The sequence below is a fragment of the Rhopilema esculentum genome, chromosome 16 (assembly GCF_057945365.1).
Source record: "Rhopilema esculentum isolate cy_ngs chromosome 16, ASM5794536v1, whole genome shotgun sequence".
Taxonomy (NCBI): domain Eukaryota; kingdom Metazoa; phylum Cnidaria; class Scyphozoa; order Rhizostomeae; family Rhizostomatidae; genus Rhopilema; species Rhopilema esculentum.
This window is the reverse complement of record NC_142830.1, coordinates 5,126,275-5,140,949: the sequence shown is the minus strand read 5'-3', so window position 1 is coordinate 5,140,949 and position 14,675 is coordinate 5,126,275. Positions and strand designations below refer to the sequence as shown.

The following is a 14,675-nucleotide window of genomic DNA, read 5'->3' as shown; positions in this document are numbered from 1 at the left end:
TCTTCTTGGTTATCGATTTTTGCATTCTATTAGTTTACATTCATTTCGCACTCTCTCAGCTTAAGAAAAAAATTACCAAAAGTTAGTAATTAGGAATGAGGATATTTCTAAATAACCCTCAAGCATTTGTTACCTTGAGCTAATCGAGTGGCGCTCTTTAATTTGACGTAATAATCGATTAACTAATTAATCAAAATCAAAGAAAGTCTTGGCTTTACAGTTGCGAGTTTTAACGACGATAGACTGTTCTTTATTGCTTTTGGAAAGTAATTTTACTGTTTCTAAGAGTTATTCGAGAAAATGTTGCAAATAGAAAGTTCTATGTGCAATGCGGTTGTCGACGGTGTTCAGGTAAAGATAAGATTTAGTTCATCAACTTCTGCGTTTAATATTAATAGTCAGTTATGAAATCTCACGAACTTCTTTAAAATTTAAATTACCGTTAAGAAATTGAAAAATTATTTTGTTGTAGTACCATAATCAGGGAATTGCATTGCTTTTTTATCAAATTTTAGCTTCTTGGAACACCAGAGAAAGTTGGGCCGTTTTACCACTACAAGGCGTTTACTGTGGGGCCTGAAGAAGGGCAGAAGATTGAATTTCGTGTCAACAAAATCTATAAGGTAAAGACGCTTGGAAAAATAGGATTTGCAAGCTTGAAGATGATATTTCACAATCTCAAGACATCAAAATGCTTTGCAAGGTTTCTTCTTCATCATTTTCCTGAGGATACAAACCAGGGAAGAATGAAATGGCATCATGGAGAGGTAATTTTTGGATTCACTTGAAATATTTGCAGCACAGTTTTATTTAATGTTCTATTATCTTCTGTGGTGTTTGGAAAGTGAAAAATATGCAGCATTTAAATCACAATGTAGCTATTGCTTAATGATAGTCATCAGGAAAGTGTTTTTAATTTTTATAAATTCAAAGATGTTTGCAAATATACATTTTATCCTTCTATCATACAGGATGAGCTAATAACCTACTCACAGAGCATCACAATCCGATGCTGCCGTGTTCCTAGCTGGACTGTCCCTATTATGAGCGCATTAGAGGCTGGTACCATACCATTTAAAACAAATGACATGGAAGAACATGAAGAAGGCCATGTTTCAGTGGTGCGTCTGCAAAAGAAACCGTCTGCTGATCGGCTGGGAAAGTACAGTGCTTTTGCAGGCAATGCCAAGTTAACAAAAGAACTTGGATTTGATGTTGCTAAAGCAGAGTACGTCTCCTGTTCGGAAAGTACAACAATAGAAGGGTCAACGGAACATAGCATTTCTTGTAAGCAAGTGCAAGATCAACAAGACCTCTCTAAACGCAGTGAGAATCTAAATATGATAGTAGAAGATCGGGTCACATTGACAAACAACCAAGACAGAAGCGAGAATAATGAAAGCAGCCTTGTAGAATCTTCCAGTGAGGATACCATGCAGGAAAAGGAGACAAGCTTTTCAGTAGGACAAAGGCCAAAAAAGGAGAATGAAGTGACGGGATGCCTAAAGACGGTGGCAGCTAAAAGTCGTCCTGCAAGGTCTTGCATCTCTATCTACGGCCCAAACAGAAAACGAAAACTTGAAAACCTAGAGGAATTGCCCAAACTACCTGCAAAAAGGAGGGCTAATGCAGAAAGTGGTGCCTCAAGAAAACGGAAGTTGGATCCGGATGAAGTTTTCGCCACTGAAGCAAGTTATGAAGGCGTACGAGAGTGCAAAATTAGAATTCTATCATACAACGAATACCTTGCATTTAGGTCCTTAAAACAAGGATTAAAAGCTGGACTGGTTGCAAGGAAAGATGATGTTATAACAAAAAATGTTATGACTACAGACAGTGACTTTGAGAGAGTATTCTTCACGAGAACAATGGTGTCAGAAAAAGGAATTCACCGTACCAAATTATTTGAGAAACCACTTGAAAGGAAATGCAGTAAGTACAATGTCTTAACTGCTAAAACAAAAAGCAGACTTAGAATACTGAGGAGTGATAGCCTACAGCAAATATAATAATATTTAACGCAGTAGATTTGCTGATTCAAGCCGTTAATACGCGCATTTAGGATCGAAATGGCAAGATTATTCTTTAGGTTCATTTTCTACATTTTGGCTACATTTGCAATTACATAATTATCAACTTTTCGTGCAAAGATTTTGATAAGTACCAGATACCGATCCGTGCAGAATTAAAAGTGTAGTCTAGATCTGAATATTTCTATTCACACTGAAATCAATAGTAATTTATTAACTATTTATATTTTCTTTCTTTACTCAAAACTCTACTTTATATTTAGTATTTGGCAAGAAGCGAAGAAACAATTACCAGCAGATCAGTATTCCGTCGAGGCCTCAAATTGAGGATGATAACAAGTTCAAGGAGGATAATTGGAAAGAAGAATCGGAAGACTTGTACTTTGACAGTGTAGGTTACAAGAAGAAAAAGGACTGCAAGTACATGAGGTACACGGTGCCTGGCAGGAAGTTGATAAAAGATGACGATTTCAGAGAGAGTATTACAATTACAAAGGCAAAAGTTAATGCTACAGATCGTGCTAACAGGAGCATACCGGCACCAATATAGCAGGAGTCAACCAAGAAAAATCCTTCGTATGAGTGGAACATACGTAAAAAAAATGTAGAAAATAGTTGAACTTAGCGAAAGATAGCCAGGCACTCAGTGCCTTTATTGAAATTAATAGAATTTAAAAGAATCATGAACATATTAATTGGGCAACAAACATTCAATATATAAACATCATCTTTAAAATATTTAGGAATATGGTGTCTTCTTCTGCAAGGAACAGTTTTCAACGAGAATGTATGAAACTGTCTGAGAATAATCACTAGGCACGACTTGTGGTATAGACTTTGAATGAAAAGAGGCCCAGGGAAGTCGAGCTCTTGGACATAAGCTCGATTTTCAATCAAAAGACTTAATACGCCACAATAGTTCCCTAGGATTAATCATCGGATAGGTAGATAAGGTATGACAACCTCTGAGAAGCTGTTCTCTGAAAACTTGAAGAAAAGTTTTTGTTTCTAATAAACCAACTTTTTAAAAATTATGCAGATGAAGACAGCATCTATAATGATATTTCATTGCATCAATTGCAACTGTTAACTAATGCTTTCCAGTTTAGAGCGAATGTTTAATTTAATTAGATATCCATAATGTTAGAAAATGCGCAACTTTCTATTGTGTTCTATCTGCTTCAAAAAGAGTATGAGAAGAAAAGGAGCTATTCTGAATTGAAGGGACAAGCAAAAGAATAAATTGTATTTAATTTAAATATCTAGCAAAGAAAGAACTCAAATAAGCAGAACTTACGAACACATCTCGTGCCAAAACAAATAAAATCAATAAAAATGAAAAAGGTTGGTATTGATAGTGACAATCAATTAACGAGTCCTGAAACACAACAAAGCGGTAGAGGAAAAGCAAAAAATATTTTGTACAAGAGACATAAAAGAGACATGACTGCAATTCAAATAATGTTAGATTATATGGTGGTCGAATTAAATTTCATAAGAGTTTATTTCACGTGGGATGTTATAGAATTTGATTTCACTAGAGGGTCTCTTTTAGCTGAATTGCATTATTCACATTTGGGTGTTGAGGTTAAAGCTATTATTCATATTTTGAAGTCAATGGAACGGCCTGAATTAACAGTGATGCTGGACGAGACTCTCAAATGGACGTTAGGTTAGTTCACTTATTTTGATTGGATGATTATCACAAAATATATCTTTTGGGAAACAGGTAATACTTGAGGATCTCTTTACGTCTTTATGTGATGCTTTTGACGTCTTTGTGAAAAACAGAGTATTTCATACAAACTATGAACAACATAGACATTGCCATAAAAATGGGAAGATGGTAAAGATTATAATACAAAATCTACAACATATTAATGATTCAATTTTACGTGGTACACACTGTTTAGATGTTAAACTTGATTAAGCTCTATTCTGGCTTTAATACTTCCACATAGTTACAGAAACAGTTTATCTCTTCTGTCAACTATAAGCTTTATTTAATGTCATTCTATTTGGTGAACACAAACAGTTGGTTGTACTTTGTTGCCAAATTGACAGCCTCATTGTACAGATTCAAATCTGAAAAATTCAAAAAAATGTTAAAACATACTTTGGCATAGTAAGACCAAGTGACAACAAGTCTTCAAAGCAAAGGTAATTCAAATTTGTTTTTGGAGTTGAAAAATCACATATGAACTCTAATAGCAGATTTAAATGGTATCTTTGAAAATGCATTACCTGAGAGAATGGACACATCACAATATATTCATTCAAGAAAAATAAAAATAAAAATGGAAAGCCATATCAAGTGGTATAACACATGCACCTTACGTCTATAGAAAAACTGAGGCAGACTACAAGAACATCCCATTCAAGGGTGCCCGTCTTGTTAACATTGGGGGACCGAAATTACATGCTTCAGTCAAAGAACTTGAAAGTTTTTGAAATGATTATTGCGCTGAAGCTGTATTGACTTGTTGTATTGACTTGTTCTACTGTAGGTGTTTTAGTTTGTTGTAAATTTTAAAGAGAACTGCAAAAGGCAAAAAGGAACAAATCCATATATTCGGCTGCTACAAGAAATGCAATCATCAGCCTAAAAACATCATATTACCAAAAACGATAGCTCTCAATTTGAACGGAAATCAATTAGCTTCAGAGAAGCATAAGTTTGACTCTAAAACAATGCCCTTTGCTCTAAAACAATGCTCTAAAACAAAACAAAGATAAAAAGTAGATTGAAAGAAAGGAAAATGAAGACAGAAATAGCAAATAACTGTTTTCCATCTGCATGTAATTGTTTCAACATTTGATTGATTGTGAAAATAAAAACCACAGGAAAATAAAAACATACCAATTTCTCCATTTCCAAAACTTATTAAGTTTTCAGCAGTAAGAGAACCATCACTTTCGACCATTGCCGTCATCTGGACATATCCATCAAGCAGCTCCTCAAGCTTGATAAGATGGACAAAATTTACTTCATTTAGCATTGTATTTTATAATCAATATCTATCATAAAGACCTGGTTACATGAAATAAGATTCAACAAAAGTAATGTTAGTCTTTTGTTCTTGTTTTTATTCTGATGAAGAATTTTTCAAAAAATAAACTTATCGCCTCGTTTTTACATTGTTAGAAAATTCTTACCATAAACTCTCTCTGACCTATTTATATGGTAGACACCCGATCAATTCCAGTATGGGTGGTTGGTTAGGTCTACCTCCAGACCAGTTCCATAAGCTAAGGAAACCTTCCTAAGAAAAATAAGGCAGGGTTCGAGATTGGCACTTGAATTTCGTTTTCTAGTGGCCTTCCTCACAGTTATTGACAATACGACCGCCATGTTTTCCAGGCTATGTGAAAAAGGAACTTACAGCAACGTCTTTAACCTAATAAAGTTACCAAAGCAAGTTGGGGCTACACTTTTTGCAATTCTTTCCTGCAAGAGTATTCTAAAAAGATATTGAGGACATTCACAAATGTCTTTCTTCACTCCTGTCTGTTTATCCACTTGCAAACAAAAGCACTGACAATAGTTCACATCCGTGTACATCCACATTTCCATTGTTTGAATATTCTTCAAGGAAGGATTAAAATCAAACTAGTTTGAATTAATTCAACTTGACAAGAATATTCAAATAAAAAGGACGGAAAGGATTACTTTTTTAAAAAAATTTTTCATGAAAATATAAGGAAGAATATTAAAAGAACAAATTTTTGTGCTTAAAATAGTAGCTTAAGACTCTGTCGGGGGCATGTAATAATAGGAAAAAAGCTCAAATCAGGCCACACCAGGAATAAATTTGTAGGCGTGCAGGGAAAAGCAGTCCTTGTTACAGGGTCCTAGTTGTATTTTAGCATTATTGGAAGTATTAAGTATTTTTTAACATTTATTGGAAGTAAAAAATTTAAAACTTTTACCCATCTTTAAATTATTCATTATGCAAAACCGCATACATTTAATTAGAAAGCACAATAATTGACACAAAAACTGAGCTTTTTGAAATTCTATCAAAGTGTAAATCTATAAAAATAGAGGTTTTTGAAAACTGACTGGATCAACATGAACATACAAATCTCTGTTAAGTAAACAGAGCCTTAAATCCAAGATAAAATGAAAACAGTAACATGTAAAAAGGAAAAAATTTATTGTTGGATTTGGAAACTTAATGCGCACATTTAGTTTTAAATGTTAGTCTAAATCAGGGAGTGTTGGGTGAATATTGGATGCTTCAGTCATATGCCTATTGGCAATATTGCCTTTACGTCAATAGGGCCTTAGTTTCTGCATCAGTCAGAGTGAGTCAGGGTATGTTGCATAGTCTTCTGAGCCTATCAGCATACATGTGTATATGGGTTTAGCATCTTTTTGCTATGTAAGGAAAATTTCACTAGGGTTATGTCTAAGGGTGTCTCCTCATACACTCACTTGCAAAATTACATGAGCTTGAGAGTTTGTAATTCCCACTGCTGCATGTAAAAAAGCTACCTACTCCTGCCGATTATTACAATTACGAATTATTAATTAATTTGTTAATGCTGACCATTGTAGCTTATTTTTGTTTGTAGCTTAAAGTATTGTACTTGTTTTGTATAGTTGAGAATTCATTGCAAACCCAATCCTGTCTTGTTTCTAACACATATCTGATTTAGATATACAACAAGAAATGAAAATGTTATCCTTCAAACAGGGGCCAAGAAGGTTTCCTGTGAAGGAGGTAACTCATAGCCTTGATAAGGCATGCAATCAGATGCTTTTCTGAGAATCAAATCAAACAAATTCAGTAAAAAACTTACTCACACTCCTGTGACATTCACTAGTCTTAGGATCACCCTGAATGGGTAGGAGATCAAGATTCTTCTTCCAAGAAGTAGGAAAACCCTTTCAATTTCTATGTCAGGGTACTTGGAGGCACTAGACAGCTGGGTGATTGTGAAGTAACAATATTTTGATTTTGTATGCTAGGCTCATTACATTCATTCATTGCAGTTATTTTTCCTTTGCATGCTTCTTTTACAGCTTCGCAACAATCAAAGTACTTCACTTATAACAACACACTGATCCTATCTTTCTTCTCAACTAATCATGGCCTAGCCCTTCAATCCATTTGTTTTTGTCTACAACTGTTGTCATAGCTTTAGCAATGAATTTTGGTATAAATGCATATAAATTTGAGCTTGTCAAGGATAGTTGTGAATAATCATGGTATAACATAGGCCTGATAGTTTTATCTCTAGCTCTGTGTTCACTGCACATAAAATAAGACCCAACGCGATAGCTGTAAATGACATGATAGCTGTTTGGTGGATTTATTAGTGAACAAATTGCATCAAAGTATCACACAACACATGCAACTAAAATTGCCTCCCTCTTGACCCCTAACCTGATAGGTCTGTATTTGCATAGCCATTGTTCATTTCAAGCAAGGAACCATTGTTTTTTTCATGAAAAACCCAAAATTTGAAAATCATCCCACCAATTATTTGCTGTTAACATGACACTGAGTGTAAAGGTTGGGTTAAAAAGGCATTACAGCCAATAAACAGTAGCATAGAGGTGGCAGGGCTTGGAGGCAAAGAGAAAGAGGAAAACCTAGCTAGGGAGACTGGTAATACATTCTTGTGACCATGCCAATTGGAATAATACCAGAAAATACCAAAAAAGCAACTGCACTACAAGGAAATTTGAAAAAAAGCTTGTCAATGTAGAATAAACTAATTAAAAACCCAGTTTTAGATTGATAGGTTACAATTTTCAACTCACAGTATCTTTAAGGGCAACTCTGACTTCTTGTCCATCCGACATAAGTAGATTTATTTGATTCCCACTTGGATTCACCTGACAAAAAATACTGAGATGAATATTTCAACACTCTATATTATCATAATATCTATATATAAATATATGCAGCAAATAAAATGGAATGTGCTTGTGGCTGAAATAGGCTATTCTCTGATGTTAGTAAAGCTATAGATTATTACAGTTGCTTTTTGTGCCATTTTTGGGAATATCTTTTTCTGAAAAGTGCAGAATTATCAGTATCAGATTTTGAAATATGTGCAGAACTATGGGAACCATTTTCGAAACATATTGCAAAATTATTAGGAGGGCGTTTGAGCATTAACGAAAGTAATGTCCAGTTAGAAACAAAAGTATGAAATATGTGCAATATTGAGAAATATGTGCTTTAAAGATGTTATTTGCTTTGCGAAATTATGGGTAGAGTTTTCATAATGTTTGCGGAATTGTGGGTCACACTCTTTCAGACATATGGGGAATGTGGGTCCAAATCTTTTAACCAAAATGGCATGTCCCCATTAAAAATTAGGCTTAGTTAACCCCCCTATCCCTTGAGCTGTTGGCTGTTGTGTTGTATCACGCTGCATTAGTGCTAAAAGTACATTCTGCAGTTGCAGATGAAAGTACAAATGAAATTGTACTATTGCAATGACCTGTGAGCTCTGGCAGACATTCTTTATGGTATTCAAGTTATGACTGTAGTCATGACTGATGAAAGGCTTTCCATCTTTGTTACCTTCTTTATTGGTATGGCAACTTCTTTCTTACAAATTCTGATGACTTTGCTAAAGTTCACCTCATATTTAAAAGCTTTTAGATAACTACAATTGAAGCTTCTACTAGTAAACTTGGATTAGTGTTATGTATTGCATTAGTGTTTGACAAGCCCGTTAATAGGGGCACCTTCTCAGATTTCTCTTAGGACCTAAGATGCTTCCATTAGGCCCTTCCTCACCTTATTCTACAGTTATTTCCTACGTTTTAGAGTGTTGCCGAAAGAAAAAGTGTTATTGCAATGTTCATAACAAATGCACCCAATATTTTAATTGCTTTCATTTTGTTCCTAATGGCACTAATGTTTTATCTCACCCAAGAACTTGAGATTTTATATATTTATTTCATCCGCATAAACATAGTGCCATTTTCACAAGGGCACAGTGCTGCCCCTGTAGAGTCAGCGCAGCTGCCCCCACTGCCCCCGTGCTTCCGGCACCCCTGCTAGAACCCAAGGATGTCAATCAAGAAGCGAAAATGAACTAAGTTAAGCAATTGTTCATGATTGATACCTATTTTGTTATCAAACCAATGCAATCAAGATGATGTTGATTTTAGACAAACATAATTCTTCATTTGCCCTAACCAATATGACACACCCATGCCATACCCAAATCTCAAAATGCCACACCCTTAGCAATGTGTGCAGGAACATTTCAGAAAAAAATATCTGGGGTGTGCATTTGCCACACCCGAGATATTGTAGTCTGGTCTGCGTTGAACAAAATCTATAATCTGTCTGAATTCAGGCTCTGGTGTCCGGAGACGATTTTCTTTCCGATTTAGAGGCGAAAACAAAACAAAAATATATCAAATCCTTGCTCGTCAGTAAGATTTTTAGCTTTGCACGTAAATAAAACCGAGTTTTTGTGGGTTTTAAACACCTAGTTTGGCATCTTTTTTAGCCAAATTCGATATTCCGCTAACTCCTGTTTGTAACACCTTGACTTAGACAAAGCTGCACATTTAGAGTGGCATTTTAACATACTTACATCTTTAACTTTTCCAATAACAGAAACTAATCGGCCAACGTGTTTCTGAAGCATCGAGAAATTGACAGGAGATCTTGACTCCATCTTGTCTTTCAGAGCTGCAAATGGCGCGAAATGTAGGTTGTTGTTGTGTTGCTGTTTACTGCTTTATTGTGTTGCGTTGTGTTTTTCAGTTGAAAGAACATCGCCCGCGAGATGAGGATGAGCTGACCAATTTTCTAATTTGATGATTCCGATCCTGCTGGATACTTTTATGAATAATATTCTTATAAGAGAAATATAGTGTGTTATCATAAAGATCGATAATGATGTTATTTTTATGATTGCAATAGTGTTATTGCTTTGCTTTCATAAGTTAGCCTCTGATTTCAGTGCATAGAATATAACAAGGTATAAAGAATTATACCCTTAAATCGAGATCCTTTTATTGAACTTCAATATTGAAAAAGTGAAAAATCATTTTTGAAAACAGTTCAGCCACACTTCTCGAATAAAATCCAGTCATCATCAAGTGTGACAACGCTCGAAGGTTATCGGGCATTTTATGATGAAAAACTGGTCGACAAAATTTCTTACGCAATTTAGCCGCATTGCGAAAGACTGGGGGGGGGGGGAAGGGCATTTTCTTGCGGTAAAATTTTTGCTTTGTCCACTCCCCCCAGAGCCAAGTGGACAGCGCCGCTATTGTTCATACCAAATAATCTCCTGAAAAGATAAGAGAAACTTAAAGTGTATAAGCATCATTGCTCATTGCTTAAAGTGCACAGAAAAATTTGATTTTAGCCACGCGGAAAGACATGGCCACATGGGTTAATGAACCAGGTTGACACTCCAATATGAAAGGGTAGCAACGTTAAAAAGTTTACTGTCTCAAATCATCCAGGGAAGCACAGACATATTCGTTCCAATCCTGCCTGATATTTTCAACAATTGTATAAGAAGAAGCTTATTCCATGATATGACGCACTGAAAAATGATGAGGCTATTGCATTGCTCAAAAGTGAGGACATCTCACCAAAGAGAAGCAATACCGCAACAACTGTCCACAGAGTTACACATTAGTTTTATTAGAGTTTCACAGAGGAATCACATTAACCCGGCGTGTACGCTCACATTCACTTGTGTACCAAAGCTCATCAGAGAGATCTTAAAAAGACCCCATTCCTAATTATTAATCAACTTTGTACAAAAAAACGAAGTGAACAGGTGTTCCTGCTCTAAAGATGTGCTTATTGAAGATTGCTGAAGACTATTGGTTGTTATTTTTATAGGCTTATAGGCTTGTCTAGAAGGGTGATACGTGAAAAGGAACACATTGTGAAACAAAAATACCAACATTTCTATTATAAGTTGCAAATCACCTTATACATACATAAAAAAGTTTTCTTCAAAAAGTTGAATTGAATAAACTTGAGGTGGTGCTTATTCTAAAGATTATTTGGGTTTCATAATTATATAAATGGTTAAATTACATGCAAACGTTTGATTTTATGTATCACATGCTGTGATACACTCATATTTTTGATAAGAAACTCGCTATAAGAAAAGGGTACTGGGCAATCTGAAAAATTAAGTATATTCAGAACTCGATGCAAAAAAGTTAAGAAACAATTGAATTTTGAAAAAGTCCAGAATTGAGTAATTTTGTGAAATTCCATCATAGTCGGCATAAAAATTAAGGCTCAGAGACCGAAAATCCACTTCCCTCATCTAACTGCAGCATTAGAACGGAAGCAAAAGAAACATTGAATGGGCTAAACATGAATGAATTCTTACTGAGTACGTTTAGTTGCAGTTTTGTGTAAACAATTCGTTTCTAAGAAGTGCCTGAATCAACAACCGGTGCTATTATTTGACTCTGTCTTGTCTAGTTTCAATATTTCATGCACTGTACCCTTTTTAATAAGAGCATTAGATGCTCTTATTTTTTGAATAATTTAAGGCTCGGGTGTTCTTAAAGCTGTATTTATTTCAAAATTTATTTTTCATCTCCAATTTATTTTTCAATTTATCTTTCTTTCGTCAATACTTTCCAAGTCAACTGAATAACAGTTTTGCATGACATTTTTAGTAGCACTGTTCCTTAGCTGATAAAATCACCTCTGTTTTGTTAGCACGGGAGGAAATGTTTCAATTCAAAATTCAACCAATGGGTCATTATTATTAAAAAGAAAGCTCTGCCTTATCGATCTCTGCCCCCCCCCCCTGAACTCTTCTCCATAAATTCGATGCTCTCATCTCAGCTGGCACTCAACTCAAAACCCACCCCCCCCCCCCAAGAATAGGCACTTGTGTTTTAGTTGGTAAAATTGGGATTTGAGTCGGTAAAATTTGGATTTTGACGGGTAGATAAACTTTTTTAAATTTTCAAATGAAAAATTGTCCTTTGTGTAATTTTCAAAAACATTCAAACATATAAAAAGTTCTATAGATTAGTTTTCCGTTGATCCAGAAGAGGATGTTCAGAAACATTACAGAAGAAGATTAATTCGAAGAAATTGGATAAAAACAGAGACAATTTTAATCGGGGAGATGCATTTTTAGCCATTCTAGAAAGCTTAATTTCAAAAAATTCCTTTCGCGTCGGACCCGGCCATGGTGGGTCCACCTATGTCACTAAACTTGATTCTTAGCCCCCCAGTCCCAATTTTGTGGCCCCGTCTCTGGAACTGAGAAGCACAATGCTCCAGAATCGTCTACAATCTTTTACGCTAATTTCGTGCGAAAAATACTTTACACAGAACTTATCTGTTATCAAGAAGTGGGTCCAGTTGAATAACAGAAGGGTTCGAATAAAGTGTTTCTAAAAGTTGAATAAACTACGTGACCACAAAGGCTTATTTTAGAACTTTCATAGAACTAATAGTTTTATAGCTGAAGTTGCTTTGTAATAGCTGAAATTTAAATATTAACAATGCTAAAATATTCTAATTGCATTAACGCAGTGTAATGCTGCCAAAATGTACTCGGTAGATAAAAACTTGCACCTCCCCAAAATATCCTGAAACCGGGCCTGAGCCCTCCATGTTAAAATTTTGCGACTACATCTCTGTTCTTTACCTAAAAGTTGAAAACCGAATTTTGAAAATGGTCGTTTTCAACATATTCCAGTGACCTGAAGGGTGTGGCACGAAAATCCAATTTTATGTCTAACACCTCCCCCCCCGTCCCAATCATTGTTGCTCAAATCCGTCCCTGTGCCCGATGCTCTGGGCAGTTGATTGGTGCCATTTTGCTGATTGTAACAGCAAAACTAACGAGAAAATAGTTCCACTCCCATTAGATTTCCCGCAGGCAAAAATCCTTCGAGTCGAAAAATGCCTCAATTTGGAGCTGAAGTTTGTCACAATGACAATATGATTACAATGCACCCAAAATATTTTGATGAACAACCAGGCACCGTGGAGCGTTTATATTGTCCTAGTTTAAAATTTTGAAATTTGTATTCCTAGTTTAAAAAATGTTATGGTTGTTTATTAATATTGTGTATTGATTTATAACCTCTTCAAGCAAAATTCACAAAGATGGCATATGGCTTGAAAGCCCTTATGGGTTATTTCCATGTGTCATTCGGTTGTATAACTTTATAGATACAAATAATTATTTTAAATATCTGAACCTTGTATGTATTGAAGTATAACTAAAATTGTAACTTAATTAATTTTTTGACTAGATCAGTAAATTGTAATTAAGCTGAGACATGAAAAATTGAAATTGAATTGCTTTGAGAAAAGTGGGGGGTCTAAAAGAAGTGGAGGGGGGCTAAAACCTTATATAAAGAGGCTTTACTGGTAGTTTCTTACTTAAAATTTGGCATTTTTGCAAAAAGCCCCCCCCCCCTGCTCCGTGGTGCCTGGCATCTTAAGCATTCCTGCTGTCCGGACTGGTACTTCATTGCTATACCTTGCTAGGCCTATAAGAATTTCCATTTTTGAAATGTCCAAGAAGCAACCAAGATCGTCCCGAGTCAACAGCACTCTCGTGTAAGACTTGAGAAAGGTACCATACATTAATATAATCCTTCCTATACTGGAATCGAACTTTTGAAGGGCACCTCTCTTTGAAATCAATTTCTCTTTATTAAGCTACAAATAACTCACCAGGAAGTTACTTGGAGAGCTGTTACTGCTCCCCTGCTGAGAGTCTTATGACCAGGCCTGAGCTTCCTTCCGTATGTTGAAGCTCCCACAAAGAGCAGCAATCGGAATTATTACTTTTTCTGAGATTTCTTTAGCAAGATAGACAATCTAACCATCCATCAAAAAATAAGATATTGCCAAAAGATTCGTTTTTTTCTAAGACAGGGGTGTTAGGGCTAAAACTACTAGTTGTATAGCTAAATTTTTGATCCTCAATTTAGCGCCTGGGTGCTTGATTCATTTTCGTCCCTGTAGGACTGGGCTCTTTTTTAGGGGGAAATTCGTCTAGAAAAAGCTCAACAAAAACTCACAAAACTGCGACTTGCAAAAATTTGTTTCATTTGCAAATTTCAAGAACTCCCTTTGAAAAGAATGTAATGGAAACATTACAAACATCAAACCATCCAAGCTCAACATTAGTTTACAGTTACTTTATTCAATACTATTAAATTCAACTACTCGTTAAAAATATATCGAAATTTGGTCTGGCTAACAAAATTAAAATTCATATTCAATTGGAGCTAGTTTTATAAGCTAAATTAAATTAATTAAATTAAATTAATGCAAATTTTCTGACCATGAATTCCATGGCAAATACAGGGTCCTGATTGGCTAAAACGGTCCAAGCTGATTTTTTCACCAGTATTGTGTTTACTCGTGATCGATCTTGTTAATATTGATTTTTCCATCTCCTAGGTGCGTGGATTTTCTCCTCAGAATATGGATTTCTTTTTTCGAAACCATTTTTAAATTCTGCACCACAAAAAGATTGTTTGCAAAACTTATAATTTTCTTAACTAGTGTTAAATATCCCTTTATTAGCCGCAACAATTACGTAATTAATAATATCAAAGGAATTTTAAGTGATAACAAAGACATATTAAATTCCTTTATACAGTCCATTATTTGACTCATCTGTAATCAACATAAA

At 35.2% G+C, this 14,675-nt stretch overlaps 1 protein-coding gene across 1 annotated transcript; it reads right to left on the bottom strand.

Moving 5' to 3' along the window:
• Positions 1–3,850: 3,850 nt before the first annotated feature.
• LOC135682847 (uncharacterized) lies at positions 3,851–9,762 on the bottom strand. The gene is made up of 4 exons (XM_065197919.2): positions 9,606–9,762; positions 7,804–7,878; positions 4,891–4,993; positions 3,851–4,115 (listed from the first exon to the last, which is right to left on the bottom strand). The coding sequence occupies exons 1-4, from the start codon at positions 9,687–9,689 to the stop codon at positions 4,045–4,047; spliced, it is 333 nt and encodes a 110-aa protein (XP_065053991.1). The 5' UTR covers positions 9,690–9,762; the 3' UTR covers positions 3,851–4,044.
• Between the last annotated feature and the right edge of the window lie 4,913 nt (positions 9,763–14,675).